The 22,937-nt window shown below is 42.7% G+C and overlaps 1 protein-coding gene across 1 annotated transcript in view; it reads left to right on the forward strand.

Annotated features, from left to right (window-relative positions):
* The first annotated feature begins 331 nt into the window (after positions 1–331).
* ATRX (ATRX chromatin remodeler) overlaps positions 332–22,937 on the forward strand; it is a 154,008-nt gene continuing 131,402 nt past the window's right edge. Inside the window, exon 1 of the mRNA XM_056859843.1 lies at positions 332–475. Within this exon, the coding sequence (XP_056715821.1) occupies positions 456–475 (20 nt within the window). The 5' untranslated portion in view covers positions 332–455. The remainder of the gene's footprint in view (positions 476–22,937) is intronic.

Consider the following 22,937-nt stretch of genomic DNA (forward strand, 5'->3'; position numbering starts at 1 on the left):
CTGGCATCACGCAACAGCTGCAAAGTGTTTCTAAGGAATGGGGCCACCGCACTCTCTAGGCAGGAATCCCGCAAAGGCGTTTCCAGGCCAGCAGCGACCACAGCGCCACCTAAAGGGCAAAGATTGTCCCCAACGTGATGACGTCATGCGACGGTGTGCATGATGTTAAGCAACGCAACTCCGCCTCCCGCCAATCAGGATAGGCGGCGATAGGCGGGTGACGCAAAGGGCCCTAGCAACATCCCGCGTTGGCGTGGGCCAATGGAAAAATAGACAGGGCCGGCCAAGGACCAATAGGGCTCGCCGGAGCGGGAAGGAAGGCGGCAGGAGGCTGGTCGTCTTCATCTTCTTGCCGACAAGATGGCGGCGGCGATGGTGGCGCCAACGGCTTTGTTTCCCTTCAGCGCCTGAAGCCCGGGCCTCGCCAGCCCCACCCGGCTGCCGTCGGCGGAGACATGACCGCGGAGCCCGTGAGGTACGCCGCGTCTGCAGCGCTCGCCCGGGGAAGAGGGGCGGGAGTAGAGGAGAGGGCGGCGCCTCCATGGGGGGGGCGCGACCCTCTCGTACCCGGCGCGGAGAGCCGCGTCGCCGGCGGCCGAGGCTCGCCCCCTCCCCCCTTCCACCGGCGCCGCCCGCCCGGTTCCTCAGCGGCGCCTCAGGGAGCGCGAGGGGGGAGGGGTCGGGACCTCCATCCTTCTCTCGCTTCTGCGCATGCCCGGTGACGGGAGAGCCGAGGAGTTTCCCCCGCCCCTCAGCGGCGCCCCCTGGCGGGAGAAGTGAGCAGCCGCCTCGGTCGGTTCCTCCCCTCCGTCGCGGCCACGTGACTGCTGCCTGCCCGACCGCCCGGCCTCCGCGTGTTGCTGCTCCCGCGCCGGCGTGCGGCTTCCGTCGACCCCGAGTGGGGCGGGGCGGGCCGAATGCAAAGGGGCGCCTGCCCTCTGCTGTGGCTCCTTCCTCCCCGCGAAAGCCCTGTGGCGAGCATGTGCAGAGAGCGTTGTGAGCGGGTAAGCTTGCTCCCCAAGCTAATAGTTCTGGATCCGCCCCCATTCTGGGAGCATGCCGTGGGCTCGCGGATGAGAGGCCCTTGCCCGCTGGGTCCAGACCAGTGGGTTGCTTGTAATAAGACTCTCTGCACGTCATACTGATCTGTAAAATATTAACAGGGTTGTTAAATATGTTAAAAATATTTTCCCTATATTTATTACGTTTTCCTGGCACTGTGAACGTGATCGTTTGAATCTCTACTGTTGCGATTTTAAAGAGAGAGCGAGAGTATTTTTTTGTACCAGCAGCAGCCTGCACCCCCCCACACGCCATTCCCTTTTCTAGGAAGCTCCTTTCAGAACTTTTGCTGTCTCCCTTCTTAACTTAGCAAGAGCTGTTCTGTAACACACACACAAACTCCATGCTCAGAAGGATTAATCTTCTTTGGAGTTGTGACAGTAAAGGACAGTCTTGTGAACATTTAGAACTCTCTGGAAAATAAATAGCATTCACAGAAGTTTAATGAATGTTTCCAAGCAGAATTCCTGTAAGTAAAATGGGAAAGCACTACCTCAAACTGTTCCTGTATGTCAGTGACTCTCAGTTTATAGCCAGTGGGCAGGTGGATTTTTTAGAGCTTCCTATTAGCTGAATGATGGTTACCTGAGGGTCACTTGTCTCCTAAAGGTAAATGCCATTAAATGTTGCTAGTTTGCAGAGACCAATAACAAAACTGGCCAGCAGTCTTCTATTATTTTATTCAGTACTATAATGTGGTGCTTTTTTTGTGGGTGGGTGTTTGTGTTTATGAAGCCTAAGTCTGTGCATGTTTACTCAGAACTTAGTGTCACTAAATTCTGGGAAACTAGCTCATGAGTAAATGTGCATAGTCCTGCAAGTATTAAAGAACAAAGCAACACATAATAATTTCAAAATCCATGATTTCAAAGTCTTTGAAAGCATTGGAGGTGATGGTCTGGTGCAAACTTCCATTAAAACTTCCATTCTTTGCTCTGGATATTTATCAGAGTGGGATAGTGGTTGTTATCTGAGCAACTGGGTTGTGGCACTTGTTAAAGAGCTGAAGAATCTAAATACTAACCTGTTGCACTCAGTAATTGTAATTGTATTTGTGTATCTTCCTCCTGTCTAATGTCGAACAATTCTGTGAGGAATTAGTAATTGCACTCTTCAGCTTCCCATTGACATTCATAATGAAGGTCAGTTCTCCTTTTCTTGAATAGTGTAGCTTTAATTGCAGGTCACAAGGTCACGGAAACTGAAGGGAAAAAGCAGTCACAAGATGATATAATTGCTCTTGTTCTTCAAATCCTGCCCACACGCCTAGACCTCTCATACACTCTTAAGAACATGCATGCACCGGGGATAGGGGGAGCTGAAGTAATTAAAAAGCTCTGCCCTTTGTACTTGCTCAGAGGCTACCTTAGCAGGTTTCCCCAAGGCACTGGTTACATGATAGGCTGTATTTCATAACTTGGGGTGGTGGCATGAAGAGAAACACACTTTTACATGTCACAATTTCACCACAAGCCACAAAGTCAGTTCTCACAAAAGGGCATCCTGACCCTGCTCATTACAGAGATATCTGTTCCTCAAAAATGCTGGCATAGTTCCCCAGGCTGAAGTCAGTCTGTCAGAGGACCATCTAGAAATCATTTGAGGCCTAGCAAGGCTAAGGCAGCCTGTATCTGTCACACAGGTTCTCCCTTTCCTGGTATCAGTTTATACCTGCTAGTCCGTGTGGTCTGTTTCCTGTATCATTATTTGTGAAAGGCTAGTATGCAAACTCTCAATGAGGAACAAAGATGCACAGTGTATCATGTGCACACTGTCCTTTCTACAAGTAGCCTGTGTTCCATAACAAAGTATTGGTTTTTTATAGTCTGAGGTCTGTGCTGAGAGTTGCATGATATGACTATTGCAAACTAACTGGCCAGGAGCTGTAAATAGGAAGGTCCATAAATTGTTTGCGAAAAATGTTTTGTGCTGTGTCCCTGGCAAGATGGAAAAAAAGAAAATATGGAAAACGAAGGCATATTTCTAGCTTTATGGACTGAGTTGTTAGACTTGTTTCTTGCCATCTCTCTAGAATGCACTGTTGTCACAAAGTTATTGTGTGTTGGATAGGAACCTCAGGGTACACATCAAAAAATGATGTGGCAAGCTTCAGCTAGGGAAGATCTTAAAGCAACCCTGGGGAACGCACAGACTTGCAGAAAGATTTGAAAACTTTTTTTAAAAGGTGAGTGGGATTTAGCATCCTCCAAACTTAAAGGAAAAAGAGATTCATGGTCTTGTGAGTTGCTAGGCAACAGGGTGGATTTGATTTAAATCACAATTTAAATCACTAGTCAGTAAGACTAGATTTTCACGATTTAAATCACTAGTAAGACTATATTTAAATCATGGTTTTCTACATAAACATCACTTCTTATGATATTGCTTCATTTGGGCCACCAGGCCTTGCATTTCTTTGCTGCAGTGTTTGCATTTTGCACACATGCTTCCTTACCCATAGGTAGAGGAACTTCATTAAGATATTCCCAAACTGGGTCTCTTTTACGGCCTGCTGCCATTATAGGTTTTCTCCTCCAGGGAGAGAGTATTGTGATAAATCGCAGTTCGCAGACGAAGGAGAATGGTCTTTGGACCATGCAGCCTTCTGTCAGGTTACAACCATTTTCGGGGTTCCCTTGGTAGACTTGTTCACCTCCGCAGAAAACTGCAAAGTAAATAGATTTTTCTCCAGGTATTACCATCCAGCGGTGGAGAGCATAGACACCCTACTGAGCCGTTGGCCCCGAGGGTTACTTTACGCCTTTCCTCCTCTGCCCATTCTGCCCAAGGTCTTCAGGAAGATCAAACAGGAGAGGGCCGAAGTCATCCTAGTGGCTCCGTTCTGGCCCCGTCGGCCCTGGATTGCGACCCTACGCCAGATGTCGTGTCAGGATCCATGGCCAATCCCGACCCGGTGGGGGACCTTACGCCAAGGTCCTCTGGTTCATGCAGATCCTCAGTGGTTCTCTGACCGCCTGGCGCTTGAGAGGGGAGCCCTATTAAATAGGGAATACTCAATGGGAGTTGTGGAAACCATCCTAGAAGCTCGTAGGCCCTCTACGAGGCATATAATACATCATGGAAAGCCTTTGTCTGGTGGGCCAAAAGTAATAAGGTAGATCCCATTCACCCAGTCATTCAGAATATTCTTGTGTTTTTGCAGGAGGGCGTGAAGCTGAAGCATTCCGCTTCCACCTTAAGGAGACAGATAGCAGCTCTGTCCACTGTTGTTCCGGAGCTGGATGGGGTCCCCATGTCTAGGCACCAGCATATACTCACCTTTTTAAAGGGTGTCTCTCAGACACAGCCACCAGTCTCTCATAGATTTCCATCGTGGAATCTAAATTTGGTTCTGAACTCCCTCACAAAGGCTCCTTTCGAGCCACTTCGTACTGTAGCCTTGAAGTACCTTCGGATGAGGTTTTTATTTTTGATTTCAATCACATCCGCTAGACGGGTATCAGAAATCAGAGCCTTGTCCATACGCAAGGGTCTCTGTACATTCCATAAGGACAAGGTAGTCTTGATCCCAGATCCTACCTTCTCTCCAAAGGTAAATTCTCCATTTCACCGGGCACAGGAGTTAAACTTACCTTCCTTTTGCCCACAGCCTTCTGGTCAAAAGAACGGGCCTGGCATACCCTTGATGTATGTATGGCCCTATGTATTTTTATAGATAGAACTGCAGACATACGTGAGTCGGACTACATGTTCATAGGTATTAACAATCCCAGAAAGGGCATGAGGATGTCAGCAGCGGCTATCAGCCGCACTCTCAGGCTGTGCATTTTGCAGGCATATGAGGCCACGGGAGCCCCCGCGCCAGAGGGTGTCACAGTGCACTCCTTACGCAGCGCTGCCACCTCTGCGGCTTTTGATCATCAAGCGCCTGTAGAGGAAATTTGCAGAGCCGCTACCTGGGCATCGGTATCGATCTTTATTAAACATTATAGGGTAAATACCTGGGCATCAGCCAAGGCGGCCTTTGGTCGCAGGGTTCTGCAGCATGTGGTGGAATAGGGTGCACTTCCCGCCCATTTGGGAGCTCTTGGAGGTCCCGCAAATCAAGACGCCGGAGCCTCAGTAGGAGAATGGAGCATTGTTTACTCACCGTGAATGCTCCTCTCCTGAGGCGAAGGTGTCTTGCCCGCCCGGCACAGTTTTAAAATGTTAATCAGAGTTTAATTCTTGGTTCTCATGTTTGTTGCTGTGTGGAGTTGTCAAGCTGTTTGTTATATATGTTATTCATCGAAGGAGCTTCATTCCTGTTTTTTAGTAGCTAAGCAAGACTGTAACTAAGATTTTGCAGGCTATTTCCCGCCTAGGGAAGACAGGAAGTCAAAATATCTTAGTCCTGCCTACCCAGATGATGGAAGGAAATAACCCGCAAATCAAGACGCCTTCACCTCAGGAGAGAAGGAGCATTCACGGTGAGTAAACAATGCTCCAGTTTCCTTCCTGCCTTGCTGGGGAGAGCACGTTAGTAGCATAGCTCTGCTGTGCTTGTTCCTGGTATAGCTTAGGAGTCTCTTTATTCCCCCCTGTTCTTTCCTTTCTCTATCTTTCCCTCTAAATACCTAAAAAAAACCCCTTCCCTTTTTGTCCTTCCTCTATCTGTCTCCATCCTCTTACCGAGCGTTGGGAAAATGGTGGTCAGCAGAGAGGACGATCTACTTTCTGTTGCTGACTACAACCCGTCCCTAGGGAGCTGAGGTGCATAACGAAGCCTCTGCTAGCCGCTCTGGCGGTCTTTCGGAGGCAGAGGACATGAGGGAACTCGTTAAGTCCTCGAAGAAGTCAACATCAAAAAAGCGAAAGCAGTCAAGCAGCGCTTGAAATCTTCCACCGTGCCAACAGCAAAGGCGCCAAACGGTTGCGGGGCCCAAAGCGCAGCTCAGGCGCCCTGCCAGCCTCTTCATCCGGCCTTCCCTCGACTTCTCGGTGTGTGGAAGAGCCCTTATCCTGTTACTCCCAGGAGGCTTGGAAGACAGCGGGCAGTAATGTACCCCCCCCATTGGGTCTGACAAAGGAGGGGAGGTTTGTTTCTCCCGAAGAGGTGGCAACTATGATAGAACAAGTCTTTGGCCAAAGACAGGCCAGCCTTCCTAAGCCTCTCTTCAATCCCAGAGCAGGTCTGGAGAGTTCGTCCCCCCTTCCCGACTGGGCTGTGAGCCCTGCTGTGGCGAAGCCCCTAGACCAGGGGTCGGCAAACTCATTAGTCAAAAGAGCCAAATATCAACAGTACAACAACTGAGATTTCTTTTGAGAGCCAAATTTCTTAAACTTAAACTGTATAGCTAGGTACACTGTTTATTAACTTAATAAACTTTAATTAAAGTTTTAAGTCTTAATTAAACTATAGGTACACTGAATAAAACTTGATATCATGCTTAATAGTGATCTTATTTATTGATAAAAATTAAATTGTAAGTCCCTGCCATTTCCCCCTCCCCATCTGGAGTCCTCGTCTGGAGGCCTGGTCTACCGCCATAAAAGCCTATTGGTAGACCTGGCCTCTGGCTGAGTCCCATTGGGAGGCCGGGTCTACCCATTGGCTTTCTTGGCAGTAGACCTGGCCTCCGGAGGCCCATAGAAGCCAATTGGTAGACCTGGCCTCTGAAGGGGGACTTTTTCCCCTCCTCGGAGTCCAGGTCTACCGCCAAGAAAGCCAGTGGGTAGACATGGCCTCCCAATGGGACTCAGCCGGAGGCCAGGTCTACCAAAGGAAGCCCACCCCGCCCAACAGCTGACGGGGGGGGGAGGAACCGCCAAGCCGCCCGCCCAGCAATCGCGCTGCTAGAGGGGAAGGGAGGCTTTAGCCTCCCAACCATTGAGAGCAAGGGAAAGGGGGACCCGGCCATTCTCCACGGCGGGGGGGGGGAAGACAGCACTCCTGCTCGCCTGCTCTCTCTCGCTCGCTCGTTCTCTCAGGCGCGCCTGCTCCGCAACCTGGCTGCTGGTGCGAGCGGGCGTGAGAGCAGGGGCTTTGAACCAAGTTCGGAGAGCCGCACTCAACGAGCCAAAGAGCCGCATGCGGCTTGGGAGCCGCAGTTTGCAGATCCCTGCCCTAGACCTTGGCCAACCAAAATGGCCTTGAAGTCACCCTGCCCTCATTCTCAGGCTTTTCTAAATGACTGCCGCTCCATGGCTTCTTCCTTCTCCAAGGAGGGCAGAAGAGGGGGAGTATTCCTTGGAAATCGAGGCTCCCTGGGAGGAGGAGGAAAATCAGCCTAGGTTATTTTCCCCAGATGACTACCAGTCCCTCCTTTCTAAGGCTCTTATTACCCTAGAGCTGAATGAGGGAACCTTTCTTGGCAGAGGAGTCCAAACCTAAGGTCTGGCCTATGGGCACCAAGGCCTATTTCCCAAGGTCTTCTACCCAAAATAAAAAGGTTCCCCTGCTAGAATACTTTGAGAGGCTTATCAGGATTGAATGGGATAAGTCTACCTCTAACAGGCAGTTCCTGTGGGCCATAAAAAAGCTATGTGAGATGTCCTGATCTTGAGCCTTTCAGTAGTAGATGCACCAGTGACTGCTCTCCAATCCTCTGACATCCTATCAGAGGATGAGGTGGGAACCATCAAAGATCAGCTCGATCATAAGATGGAATTTTTATCCTGAAAAGCCCATGAGTCCTCGGCCCTGGCCATCCAAGCTACTGCCACCACGGCCATTATCGCCAGAGCGTCTATTGCCTGGTCCAAAAAGATTTCAAGGCTCCTTTCTGGAGCTGATAGAAAAATCAATTGTCTAGATAGGATATTAAGGATGATAGGCCTTAATAACCCTATCATCCTTGCCAATGCATCCTTGGACGCATTATCCTTCTCGACCAGGTCAATGGCTTCTATTGTGGCAATCCGCAGAGCCCTATGGCTTAGGGCTTGGCAAACTGATGTTAAATCTAAGTCCATCCTCCTAGCCTTTCCACTCCAGGGAGGAAAGTTGTTCGGGGATTGCCTGGACAAAATGCTGGCTGAAACTAAAGACAAAAAAAACGTTCTGTGCCCAGACCAGTTAAAAAAGAATCCAAAGGTTTCTCCCAGACCTTTCGCTCCTCCCATACCCTTCCTCGCTTCAGACAAGATCAGAGGCGCTCTTCCTGGCCCAACAACTGCCAGTCCTTTCACTGCCTGGGCCGCTACAACCGCTCCTTTCAGCAGCAACAGTTTGAGGAGAAAAAGAGAACAACTTTGCAAAACCCGGAAAACAATGACGCCGACCCTGCTCCTGTGGGAGGAAGACTCCAGCTCTTCAGCTCCCAGTGGGTGGGCGCCCAGTCAGACTTCTGGGTGCTCCAAATCGTTCAGCAGGGACACAAGATCAAATTCGGAGCCACACCTCTGGATTGCTTTGTACCGTCCCCGACGTTTCACTCTGCAACAAAGCACTTGAGGACCATGGTTGCCATACATCATATGTTAAGCATTGGGGCCGTGGAGGAGGTTCCCTCTGAAGAACACTTCTTGGGAGTGTACTCATTCTTCACGATTCCCAAGAAAAACGGGGATTGAAGGGCCATCCTAGATCTAAAATTCATCACCAGTTATGTGCCCTCCAAACACTTCTGAATGGAGACCCTCATATCCATCATAGAGGTGCTTCACCACAGATCCTATATGACATCCATTGATCTTCGAGAGGCATACCTGCACATCCCCATCCACTCCTCTCACAGGAGGTTCCTAAGGTTTATCTACTACAGCAACCATCTGCAGTTCAGGGCACTTCCCTTCGGCCTTGGCTCGATGCCGAGAGTCTTCTCCAAAGTGCTGGTTACCCTCATGGCCGACCTGAGGAGGGAAGGGATTCAGGTCCATCCTTATTTGGACGACATTCTCATCTGCACTCCATCCTACTAATCGGCGCGTATCTGCACTGCCAGAGTCACCCAGATGCTCGAAGATCACGGGTATCTCATCAACCTAGAAAAAAGTCATCTGGAACATACCCAAAGGATACTTCACCTGGGAGTAGTCATAGACACCCAAGTAGAAACCATCTTCCTCCCAGAGGAAAAAGCAACAAAGATTGCCTTGCTCACAAGGGCAACTGCCAAGCCCCCCCAGTCTTGTCTCCTCAACCTGGCAGTCTGCAGGGACTAATGATCTGCATGTCAGCTGTTCCCTGGGCTCGCTTCCACGCGCGGCCACTGCAATGGCTCTTGAGACCTCACCACTCCCTAATCATGCAGAAGATAAACAAAGTGATTCCCTTAACACTTCAGGTGAAGAAGAGCTTGCGCTGGTGGACCCATGTCTCCAACCTCCTATAGGGGAAACCATTCATCCTCCAGGAACCCATACAGGTATTTATGGATGCCTCCCTAGAGCGCTCCTCGACAGAGGCCCCAGAAACCACCAATCTCATAGTTAACCTTTCCTCCCGGTCTCTTACGCCGGAAGAAACCTGGTTATTAAATCTGGGCCTGGATTATGTTCCTACACCCCGGTACTCGGGGTTCCAAACCAGGATAGATCTGTTTAAGTTTTTTAGAAATATTAAGCTCAAAGAATTCTTTAAGGACCAAGATTCCACATATCAACTCCGTAATGAGTTTCGACCGAAGTCCACTTTTATTCCTAAGAACTCTGGTTTTCAGGTTAACACCTTTCAGACCCTGGTCTTACGCGATGTGGCTAAGTTAGAACGACGTAGGAAATGGCAGAACAATAGTACTAATTTCACTGATCAACAGATAAAGATTTTAGAGCAACTCTCCTCGGACAAATCTCTAATCTTTATGCCTGCTGACAAGGGTGGGGCTTTGGTCATCTTGGATTCTAGCAATTATGATTCAGAAAACTTAAGGCAGCTGAACAATCGCTCTTTTTATTCTCCTTTGAGATCCGATCCTACACTTAGGGTGATGAATGTCATTAAAACTGTTGTATATGAGGGATTGGCACTTAATTACATTAACAAAGCAACCGCAGACTTCTTAAGAGTAACGTATCCCAGAGTACCTATTTTTTATTCTCTACCAAAAATACATAAAACATTGTTGAACCCACCAGGCCGCCCGATTATTTCTGCAATTGGCAGCTTATTGGAACCCATATCTCGCTATGTTGATTCATTTCTACAGCCCTTCAGTAAATGTACCGTTTCTTATATTAAGGACTCTAGTGAATTTATTACAAAAGTAGAAGATTTCCCACTTACTGATGAAACTGTCTTTGTTACCCTGGACGTTGCGTCATTATATACTAACATCCCATTGGAAGATGTTAGAAATATCATTGAGAGAAAACTTAATACTAGAGAAGACCGATCTGTTCCTACCCATTTTATTTTAAGTCTCATTGACATACTTTTTGAGAACAATTTTTTCCGGTACAAAGATCAATTCTATTTACAGACGCAAGGTGTAGCAATGGGCGCGGCGTGCGCCCCTTCGGTCGCCAATATTTACATGGTGGCCTTTGAGAACGATCTGTTATTAGAGAGTGTTTTTTTCAAGGATCATGTTCTATTTTATGTTCGGTACATAGACGATCTTTTTTGTATACTGGATAATAGTGCATCTTACCCCATCTTGCTGCAATGGATTAATTCTCTTAACCCCCATCTACAATTTACGGGTGCTGCAGATTCGCACTCTATAGCATTCCTTGACTTGACGGTCTTTAGGACCTTGGAGAACAAGTCTGCTGTGAAACCGTACCGCAAACCCACAGATGTGGGAGCGGGACTGCATTTTACTTCCCATCATCCCCTCCATCTACGGCTCAATCTTCCTTATAGCCAATTTCTCAGATTAAAACGCAATTCCACCCATGATCGAGATTTCGTTTGTGCAGCCTCTGACCTTAGTAATAGATTTCACACCAGAGGTTTTCGACCCCAGGTGATCCAGAATGCTCTCACCCGAGCAGCCGCCATCCCTAGGGATAAATTGCTGCAACCATCGACACGCAGCCAGTCTAGTAAGACTAGAATTTTTGCCTCCTTGGAATATAACCATCTCTCTTATGACATTCAGAGAATTGTGCGCAAACATTGGCACGTATTATACAATGTGCCTGGTTGCGGCGAATTTCCTTTGTTTGGGCTGAGAAAGACCAAGTCCTTGCGTAATTATTTGGTTAAAACGGACCGCTTAGACAGTAAGCAAGAATTGAGACCGAAGGGTCACTTTAAATGCGGCTCTTGTGCAATGTGCGCGTATTGCTTGCCGGTTAAGGAAGTAAGTTCTTCTAACACTAATTTTACATTTACACTCAATCAATTTACTAATTGTAGCTCTTCCAACGTGGTGTACGGAATTTTTTGTCCATGTTTTTTATTATACATCGGTTCAACAACGAGACAATTAAAAATCCGTATCGGTGAGCATCGGGCAAGGATACGCTCCCACACACGTGAGGCTCCGTTAACCAATCATTACTTAGAAAAAGGCCATACGGACAAGGATCTGTTATTTTTTGCCTTATGGCAATACAAACCTCGCCCCTATACTCAAGAAGACGTCGCCAAATTACTGCACAGGCACGAAATGAGATTTATTCATCTTTTTAAATCTATGACCCCATTAGGTCTGAACAATGAATTTGAATTGTCTTGCTATCTTTAAATGAAAATTACCAATCACGCCCACAGGTGTAGGCTATCTGGCAATAGGGATTTATTCTGTGCGGGTTTTGCACTCGGTACCAGCCAAGGCAAAGCCTGAGGAATTGTGAGACGGCTGGTCCAATGTTGGTAAGCTGAAATGTATGAAATTAATTTGTTTGAGTAATTAGCATGTATTGTATAGTTAATAGCTCACTGCATGATGTTGTTTTTCAGAGGCCTTTGAGCCCTATATATAAGCTTTTCGTTATCCATAAGGATTAAAGATTCTAATAGTACCAAGGCAATATTAATCAACTGAAGAAGCAATTTCATATTGTGAAACGATCACCTATCCGGAGGTGCCGTTTTGGACTGGACCTATTTTGTTGGACTAACCTTTTTTGGATTGGAAAGTCTCTGGACTTGGCAGTGGGGAAAGTCTTTGGACCTGGACCACAATTATATACTGGATTACAGTTTCGTATTTGAGTTGGAACCGGATCTCAGAACCAAGCACATTCAGGGGACTGAGAATGTACAAGCCGACTGGCTGAGCCGTCGCTCAGTGGATGAGGGGGAGTGGTCACTGTGCCCACAAACCTTACAAATGGTGAAAGCAAAATCCGATCCCCTCGACCTCTTCGCTTTGGGAATGAACCACCTTCTTCCCAGGTTCTTCTCCAGGTTTTGCCATCCCCAGGTGGAACAGGTCAATTCTCTCATGTCCCCCTGGCCACAGGAGGTCCTGTATGCCTTTTCCCCACTGCCCATTCTACCAAAGGTGCTCAAAAAGATTCGGGTCGAGAGAGCCACCATAATCCTGATTGCTCCGGACTGGCCATGTCATCCATGGTACACATATCTGACTCAGATGACCATCCAGAGTCCTTGGTGTCTGCCGCTCCTTCCAGACCTACAGCAAAGACCCATCACCCACCCTGATCTCGGATGGCTCAAACTAACCATCTGGACATTGAAAGGCTCCAACTAGTCCAGCTTGGTTTGAGTGATAACATCATCGCTACCATCTTAGAGGCCAGACGACCTTCCACCAGGAGAATATACAACTACACGTGGAAGTCCTTCGTGAGGTGGTGCCGGAGAAAAGCAAAGGATCCTCTCTCCATTGATCTTCCATCCCTGCTCGCCTCTCTACAGGACGGAGTATACCAAAACCTTAGACCGGCAACTCTGCTTAAACAGATTTTGGCCATCTCTACAGTCATTCCTACCCTGGATGGCCACCAGTTAGCCAATCACCCACAGGTTAGAGCCTTCCTCAAGGGAGTCTCCCAATCTAACCATCCATCCATCGATTTCCCACCTGGTGCCTCAACATAGTTCTCCAGGCCCTCACCAAAGTTCCTTTTGAACCGCTTAGAGAAGTCCCTTTTAGATTTCTCAGTATGAAGGCGATATTCCTCACTGCTATCACCTCAGCCAGAAGGATCTCTGAGCCAGGAGCACTCTCCATCTGCAAAGAGCTCTGCATTTTTCACAAAGAAAAGGTGACCCTTAGTCTTGACCTGGCCTTTGTCCCCAAGGTGATCTCCCTCTTTCTTAGGCAGCAGGAACTTCATCTCCCATCCTTCTACCCTCATCCTTCTAACTCCAAAGAAAGAGAATGGCAGACCCTTGATGTGCGACAAACACTCAGGATCGACATCAACCATACTTCTTCTTTCAGATCCTCCCAACACTCTTTTTGTCTCCATCTTGCCAGCAAACTTCCAGTTTTTGATGGTATTACACCGCATTCCATCCTCAGCGCGGCAGCTACTGCAGCCTCCATCAAGCAAGCCTCAGTGGAAGAAATATGCAGGGTGGCCACCTGGTCTTCAGTTTCCACTTTTGTTTGCCACTACCGCATCAGCACCTACGCCTTCGCGGAAGCTGCTTTCGGCAGAAGAATTCTGCAACATGTTGTTGAGGACGAAGAAGATTGAATCCCACCGGAAAAGTCAGTTCTTGGACATACCAAGCTGCAAGATGCCCTTCCCTCAGAGCGGGAATGTATCCTTATTTATTCACCGAGAGGGCTCTTTCTGCTCTGAGGTAGAAGGGCATGTTGCCCACCTGAAGAAGCTCAACAAACTATACTCTATTACAGCATGTTATATTTGTACCTGTAGTTGGTTACTCTTGTTATTCTAGTTGTTAATACTGTCTCCATTAGCTGGCTTTTGAAAACTGGAAGCTACAGGCTTTCCCACCAGGGAGACAGGAAGTTGAAAGTTTGATCCTGCCTCCTCAAGCAATGGGCAGGAAAACCCAAGCTACAAGATGCCCTTCTACTTCAGAGCGGAAAGAGCCCTCTCGGTGAGTAAACAAAGCTACAATCCATCCTTATATGTACATCACCATCAAGCTGTGGCTGAAGTGGGAAATTGTAGGAAAGTGTCCTCATTTAGAAATACCATCAGTGCAGGCAGGTCCTGGATTTTATGAATGAAAAAAGGCTCTGTTCAAAGGTCAGAGTGCCTGAATATCTGTCTGTCACATGTGATACCTTGATCTTCTTTACTTTTATGTGGATGTATATGCCATTGAGGTTGTCACCAGTTACATTCATTTATCGCTTTCCCCCAATAGCTTGGATCAGAATAATAGATTGTATAAAATGTCAGGGGGGAAAGCATGACCAGCATCAATGACTTGGACCAAATAACACTTAGAGGCACTTTTTGATACAAATGAAACAGGCAACTGTAATAAAAAATAATTCAAAGGATTCTAGTCTTTGGGAATGCTGCTTGCTGCTTCCAGTGGCAGCTACAGTTGGCATACTCCATGTGATCTGAAATATATTTTTATGTCTTGTACAGAAAAGTGTATTACATTTAACTTTTTATGCAGCCTTTTTTCCTTAATGGAACTCAAGGTAGGGAATATAGGTTTCCTGTGAGGTCTCTCTGTCATGGACTTTGACCTATGGACCTTATAGATCCTATAGAATGGTATAGATTTGAAGGATTTTTCTATGTTGGAATCATTGAGTTCCTATTGAAATCCTTTGTAAGCCTCATTTAAATCCATTCAAGGGCTTCTCTCTCCCTAGTAAAAGCTGGGTGGCAGAAAGTGCCGTTCTCTATAGTAAGGCTAGGAAGCCAGGAATGCTTTCATTCCATTCTCTCTCTGTAGCCCTTTCAGTGGAAAGGCCTAAAACACGGTCAGTGTAGAGACCTTGGCGATTTGCCAAGTCTCAAGTCAACATTAAGGAATGCCTGCTTTAGCTAGCATCAAGTTGGGTGTCTAAAGCACGTCTTATTGACAGAACAGTGAAAGGTGGCTGAGGAGTGTCTCACTGGGAATATTAGAATGGTATTAGGTTTATAAACTATAGGGATTCAATATTGATGCTATACTATGCTTATTTTAACCGCAGTTCTTATGAAGTTGCTAGTAGAATTAAATGTTTTAGATATATGGAATTAATAATATAATGGATTTTTGTAATAATGTAACTGACTGTTCAATATGTTGTGCTTCCGGGTCAGGGAGGAACCGCTGCAAGACGCGCGTTGGATCGCGCTCCGGCTCAAAGCTTCTGGGGGGCAAGAAAACATCTCGCCCCCCCTTCTGGCAAGCGGCACCCCTCAGAGAAAGAGGGGATGCTGACTTAAGCGCTGGCAGGCGCTCTGTCCTTGTAGCACATTCTGCTGAGAAATCGGCGGAGAGCGCTCGGACAGGAGCAGCCAAGAAACGGGCGCCATTGATCTTCTTAAGCAGCTGGGATGAACGGCGGAGAAGCCCTGATTTAAAAACAGCAAGTTATTTTCCTTTTATTCAACTTTAACAATTTGCATAATTGAGGTGTCTAACGGATAGTTAACAAACGAAAGCACTCTGACTGTCTGCTATAACTCCACTAACAAGATCCAAACCGAAACTTGGCTTTTTGCCAACTGTGGCGCAGCAAAAATTTCAGCTTTGCCAGCCATTGAAATAAGCGTTTTAAGGTGCAGAGGGTGGAAAATTGCTGGCATGAGATAATTTTTTGAACCAAATCGTCGACTTAAAATGACTCTGGATTATAAAATAAGAAGGCGTTTCAGATTTTAATGCAGACCCCAAGTGGATGCTTTGAACAGTAAAAATCACCCCCCTCTCTCTGTGGATTACAAATTGCAGCCTAACCAGCCCTCCCAGGTTCAATGGGAGACAAAGACAAGAAGGAAAAACATTCTAAAGAGTATTTTAAAGACTCTAAACAATTACAACTGCAACAGACTTATCAATAACAAAGGAGAACTTCTGCTTCTAATATAACTGTTACATCAATCACCTCACCCTCTCTAACAGCGACCTCTATTGCAGCTAAGATGGGACCAAAACCAAAAACGGAGGATACTCAGTCCTTTACACGAGATGATGGCAAAGACACTTCAAGAAGTTGCAGCCATCAGGAAGGAGATTGGTCAAAATACAGTTGCCATTTCTGAATTGAAGGACTCAATTACATCCCTGGCTGTACCTCAAGACAAGGTGGAAACTAAGCTTCAAAAATATTCACAAGATAGTAAAGACACCAAAAAAAGAGTGGACACCTTGGAATGTGCAGTTGAAGCCTCTCAAGAAAGGGAGGAAAAAAGAGAGGATTATACTGCAATGTTGCAGCTCAAAAGAAAAGAAAATTGTATTCGTATATGCGGGTTGAAAGAGAAATCTGAAGGAAGAGACTTAAAAGGTTTTTTAAAAGTACAGCTGGTAGAGTTCCTACAGGAGGAAGAAGAAGTAATTGAGGGAATGATAATAACAGCATATAGGATCAATTCTGTTTTTGAAAGTAAAAATAATGTCCCGAGAGACTGTTTAATTCAACTTTTTTCCAGAGCTCATTGTGATTTAATTTTGACTAAACACTTATCAAAATCCACTTATAATAGATGGTACGCCTATGAGAATAATGGAGATTCCTGGAAGATTACTCAGAAAAAGAAAGGACTTCTCAGAGATTGTGGAAAGGTTGAAAATCAACGAGATTCAATACAGATGGGAGTATCCACAAGGTATCTCCTTTTTTTAAGGCTAAAAGATACAGAATCACAGATACCGCCAAGGCTGAACAATTTCTAAGAAGATATGACAAAGACCTTCCTAAACCATAAAAACAACCACCAAAAGATCTTCCAGAAGAGGCCAAGTTGGCAGAAGCAAGTGGAGAGGCACAACCAACAGATGCAACAGAAGAGGATTCTCTGTCAGATGACAAAGAAGGCTGAACTATTTTAAATGAAATCTGAGGGAATAAGGGGTGGAAGGGAGGGTGGTTTTAATAAAGATGTGAAGAGGGGGAAAATACAAATAATAAAAGGGAATAATTGAATATTAATATGCTACAGGTATTGTCTTGGAATATTAATGGTTTGAATTCTCCCAATAAGAAGCGAAAGGTATTTTATCATTTTACAAAAATGTAAAGCTAATATTTTTTGTCTACAGGAAACACATATTTTACCAAAGGGGACAAAAAGACCGGAGTATTCAAAATTAAAGAAATTATGAAAAGACAAAAATTAATGGAATAGCAATGTATGTGCCTTTGGAAATGGAACCGAAGATTATATATAAAGATAATGAGGGTAGAATTTTGATGATAGAAATTACATTTGGTTATCAAAAGATACTGTTGGTGGGTATTTATGCCCCTAATATAAATCAAAATATATTTTATAACAAATTGGCAGTAATACTAGCCGAATTTGCTATAGAAAAAATGATATGGATGGGGGACTTCAATGGGGTAGTAGAACCAAAGTTGGACAGATCTGCTAAGACAAAGAAGGGGAAATGTGAGGGGAAACTACTGGGCATTTTTAATGATGTTATAGACCAGTGGGAAATGTTTGATATTTGGAGATTAGTAAATGGAAATAAAAAGGGATATACTTTTTTTTCATTTCAACATGTTACTTATTCAAGAATAGACATGTGGTTTTCCAAACGATTAATGAATATAGCAGACAATGCGGAGATTCTTCCTAGGGTATTGTCAGATCATAATGCTGTTTCAATAAGAATTAAAATAGGAGATAGAAGAATCAGACCTTGGTCAATAAATGATTTTTTATTAAAAAACAAAAAGATAGTGGATAAGTTAAAGGTAGATATACAAAACTATTTTATTGACAATGTAGACAAAGGAATCTCTGATCTCTGATAGTATGGGATGCTGGTAAAGCAGTATTCAGAGGACTTGATTCAACAAAATACAAGATAGTTTAAAGAAAAGGAGACTCAAAAGAAAAATATATTAGAAGAAATTAGATAAGAAAGACAGTTATGAACAACACAAGGTAAATTAGTCAAACAGGAACAGGTAAATAAATTGAAAAGGCTTCAACAACAATACGAATTTTTAATAACCTCAGAAATTGAGAAAAAAATATTGCTTAGTAGACAAAGATTTTTTGAACATGCTAACAAGCCGGGTAAACTGTTAGCTTGGCAGCTTAAACACAAACAAAAAAAATCACCAATACTGAAAATTAGGAGAGGCAAATTAATAATAAATAAACATGAAATTATGGAAACATTTGTGGATTATTATGCACATTTATATAGGGAAAACCCAGTGTCAGAGAAGGAAATGGATGTCTATTTGAAACAAGTTCAATGGAAAGAAATATCACAAGAAAATAGGGAATTATTAGATTCCTCGATAACGATGGAAGAATTAAATGTGGCCATTGGTAAAAGCAAATTAAATAAATCACCAGGTTCCGATGGTTTTACAGCATTCTATTATAAAACTTTTAAAGAACAACTATCTCCATATTTATTAACTCTCGCTTACAGAATGGATCTATCCCCCATACCTGGAAACAAGCAAATATAGTATTAATACGAAAACAAAATTCGGATCTGTTAGAAGTTAAGAATTATAGACCTATTTCACTATTGAACAATGATTATAAACTTTTTGTTGACATTTTAGCGACACGATTAAAAAAGGTTTTAAATCATACTATACAGGAAGATCAGGCTGGTTTTTTACCAGGTAGAATGATTAGTCAAAATGTTAGAATGGTAATAGATTTGTTAGAATATGCAGAATATACTACAATTCCAGTTGCTATGATATTTTTAGATGCAGAAAAAGAATTTGATAATGTTTTTTAAATAATTTTTTTATTATTTTTCTATAGTAATCAGAGTATTCAACAATCAATATAAGTAAACATCAAACTATAGATTCTAATTAATGTTGAAAATACATCTATATATAGATAATAAAATATAAAAACTTCCCCTACACCTCCCTCAATCTTATCATTTATTTGTTATCTCCTTTGTTTAAGATTCTAATCCTAATATTATTTGATAATGTTAATTGGAAATTTATGAAGAAAATATTGGAATGTATGAGTATGGAAGTAAGTTTTTTGAAAGCTATTGAAAGTATTTATACTCATCAAACAGCTAGTTTGTTGATTAATGGTATATTACCACAATTAGAAATTAAAAAGGGCACTAGACAAGGTTGCCCTCTTTCACCTTTATTGTTTATTATAGTGCTAGAAGTTTTATTGAAAATGATTAGACAGAATGAAAATTTAATAGGTTTTAAAGTTGGGAGAAATCATTATAAAATTAAAGTTTATGCAGATGATTTAGTATGTTTTTTGACTAACCCTAATTGCCAAATTGAACACTGGAATAAAACACTGGAGGTTTATGAAAAGTTTGCAGGATTTAAAATAAATAAAAATAAAACAAAAATATTGGTTAAGAATATGACTCTCTCACAGCAACAAGAATTGACCAAAAGGATGGGTTTTATTATTGAATCAAAAATAAAATATTTGGGTATATGGGTAATGTCAAATAACCTTAATTTATTTCAAAATAACTATATTAAACAATGGCAACAAATAGTAAAAGATCTTAAAAACTGGGGAAAAAATACCGATATCGTTATGAAGTAGAATTTCTGTGGTTAAAATGGTGGTATTACCTAAGTTGCTTTTTTTGTTTCAAAATTTACCAATTCTAAAAGGAGTAAAAAAATTTAAACAATGGAGGAAAGATATTTTACATTTCTTGTGGGGTAAAGAACGACATAGAATAGCATATAATAATTTAATTGAATTAAAAGACAGGCAGTTTGGGGTTACCTGATTTGAAAATGTATTATGAAGCATCTTGTTTTGTTTGGTTAAAAAACAATCTTATTAGAGAATCCCAAACTACTTGAATTGGAAGGATCTAATTTACGTTTTGGCTGGCATGCATACTTAGGTATGAAAAAGATAAAGTTAATAGAGAATTTAATCATCATATTATTAGATTTAGTTTATTTCAAACTTGGAAAAAATATAAAAGGTTTTAAGAAACTAAAACCCCAGGGTGGATTAACCCAGTAGAAGCATTCATGAAGAGAGGTAACCAACTTAATTTGGATATTGGGATGTATAGGGAAATTACGGATAGTAAGGAGGGGGAGTGGTTTTTCAAGAAAAGAGAAGACCTTAATATTAGAAATTGGTTTTGTATTATAAATTAAATGATATATTTAACCAAGATAAATTGGTGTGATTTAGTAAAAATAAATCATAGTTAGAAATTATATTAAATAAGGGTAATAAAGGCTTGATAGCAAGGATATATAAATTATTAATAGAAGTAAACCTAGAGCAAGAAAGGATTAAACCTGTGATGGTGAAATGGATGAGGGAGTTAGGATATAATATTGATTTGAAGATTTGGGAAAGTTTGTGGAAAAAAGAATATCAATTTACAATCACTAATAAAATAAGAGAATTTTTATAAAATGTTTTATAGATGGTATATCACTCCAGTGATGCTAAATAAAATGAATAAAAGTAATTCGGATTTATGTTGGAAATGTGGAACCAAAAAAGGAACCTTTTATGCATGCTTGGTGGATTTGTAATAAAATTAAATTTTTTTGGAGAAAGGTATTAAATAACACAAATAATTTGATTAATATTAAGGTAAAAAGGGATCCTGATTTTTGTTTGTTGGGAATCCCCAGGGATAATATGATTAGAGGTGACAGTCATATGCCAATATAGTTTTGCAGCTGCAAGGATTATAATAGCTAAATCCTGGAAGCAAGAAAATAAACCTCTAATTAAAGACTGGAGAGAGAAATTATGGATGTATATGCGGATGGCCAAATTAACAGACTCCCTACATGGGAAGGATATGGAAGAATTTAAAAAAACATGGTCAAAGGCTGCCGTATATTGGGACAAACTGGCAAAAATGAATTTTACCAATTTAGTGAATGAGTTATAGAAATAATTTTTATTATTATTTACATATTGATAAAAATGAATAATTAAAACTGTTATGACACTTCTCCGGAAGTCCATTTATGTGGTGATGAGATACTATTTTCGGTGGGTGGTGGATTTATAGGGTACTTTCAATATTGTAATTCTTTGTTATTACGAATTTTTAATAATTTGTATGTATCCTTTTGTATTGTTTATTTTTTCATTCTTTGTTTTTGTTTTATGTTATAAAAATAAAAATATATGTAAAGTATGTTGTCATGGCAACAGTAGTTGTGCTCGTAAGTGAATAGTGTTGAGGGTGCCGCAGATAACCTTGGCTGGAAGAGGAACTCCTTATATGGGAGTACCTGAGGAGCTCAGGTGTAGAGTCCCTAAGGTAGAGTCCCTAAGGCTAAAGCCATCTTAGGAGCCGAACCATATTACTTAATTAATATTGGACACATATAAATATAGGTATGGAAAGGCAGAGAAGTTAGATCTCCCTAGCCCTTGTGTGGGCTAGGGGGTTCTCACATTCTCTTCAGTCCTTGCGTGGACTGAGATTCTCAGAGATTTCTCTAGTCTTTGCACAGACCAGAGTTTCTCAGAGATTTCTCCAACAAATGGAGAGTCTGAGATCTCTCCAACATATGGAGGGTCTCAGAGATTTACCCAGTCTTAGCATAGGCTGGGGACTCCCAGATCTCTCTAGTCCTTATGGACAAGGATTTCACAGAAGACATGATTGGGTAAAGTATATGAAATTCTAGATATTGGGAATCAAGATACTTTCAACTAAATCAGATTTCGGTAACTTTTATTTTCTAAATGAAATCTTTTTACTGTTTCATTTTAAGGTTTGAAACTCCAATATAGAAACTTTAATATAGGGATTGCTTGTAACATGAAACATGTTCAAGATTTTTAATGCCTGGACTAATTTGTATCCATCTACATACATACATATATATTTTATATGTTAAAGACTTTGCATACATATTATTTTTATTATTTACAGCTTTTGCCAGAACATAGTATACAAATTCAATCTTAAAAAGGATTTTAAAAGGGTAGGTATCAAAACAAAAGTATCTCCATAGCTTAACATAAATAAATTAAAATGCTAAAATAGTTGCAATAAATATATTATACTAAAATTTACCTAAAAGTTAGTTGTGACCAATATTGACACTGCCATTAGTGGTCTGTCTCAAATGGACCTTAATAGCCACTGAGCAAAATTTAGCAACTTGGGAAAGACTAAAGGTGTCCCCTTCCCACAGCAGAAATTTCATTTCCTCTTCTTCTGAATCAAACTGCCTTAGGTTCACCAGTGGATGAATCCACTTTTGTCTAATGTCCTTATAATAGTTACATCTAAGAATAACATGGCCGGAGTCTTCAATTTCTCTGGCCCCACAAGGACATTCCCACTGAGCTCTTGGGAGTTTTCTAAATTTTCCCTCCAAAGCTGCTGAGGGAAGTACGGAACCTCTAGCAAGGGTTAGAGCTCGCCTGTGCTTGTTTACTTCTATAGTATGAATATACTGAGTAGGAGCCAGCTGGTATCTTACCCTTCAGGTTTTGCATACATATACATACGTACATATTTTGTTTGAAGATATACAATAAAAAAGACTTACGTGAGTAAGTAAATTGTTTCCTGCTTATTAGGTGATTATCTGAATAAGATAACATACCACTTGTCAGGAAGGGGTTGATTCTAAGAGCATAATCACTGAAAGGCATTGACCTGCTTCATCTCCTCCAGGCACTGACCAGACCCAAACCATTTTAGCTTCAACAAGGCTGCTATGTCCTGTGCTTTCAAGACAATCCTCTGAGTTCGTATGAAGGGAAAAGGGCAAGTAGTAGCAGGGGAAGGCACCAGCTAGTGAGATTACAACTCTGATCTATTGCTTAAGAGTAACTCAATATCTATCCTCAACATTCATAATGGGACCTCTGTGGTCTCCTAATGGCTGTTTCTCCATCCTCTTGTGTTCTTGTTGGAGACCCGACAAGATGGCTAGCAGTAAGCAGCTCGAGGTCAGAATGGCATGATTGAAGTC

This window comes from Euleptes europaea, chromosome 13, assembly GCF_029931775.1.
Source record: "Euleptes europaea isolate rEulEur1 chromosome 13, rEulEur1.hap1, whole genome shotgun sequence".
Lineage (NCBI taxonomy): Eukaryota > Metazoa > Chordata > Lepidosauria > Squamata > Sphaerodactylidae > Euleptes > Euleptes europaea.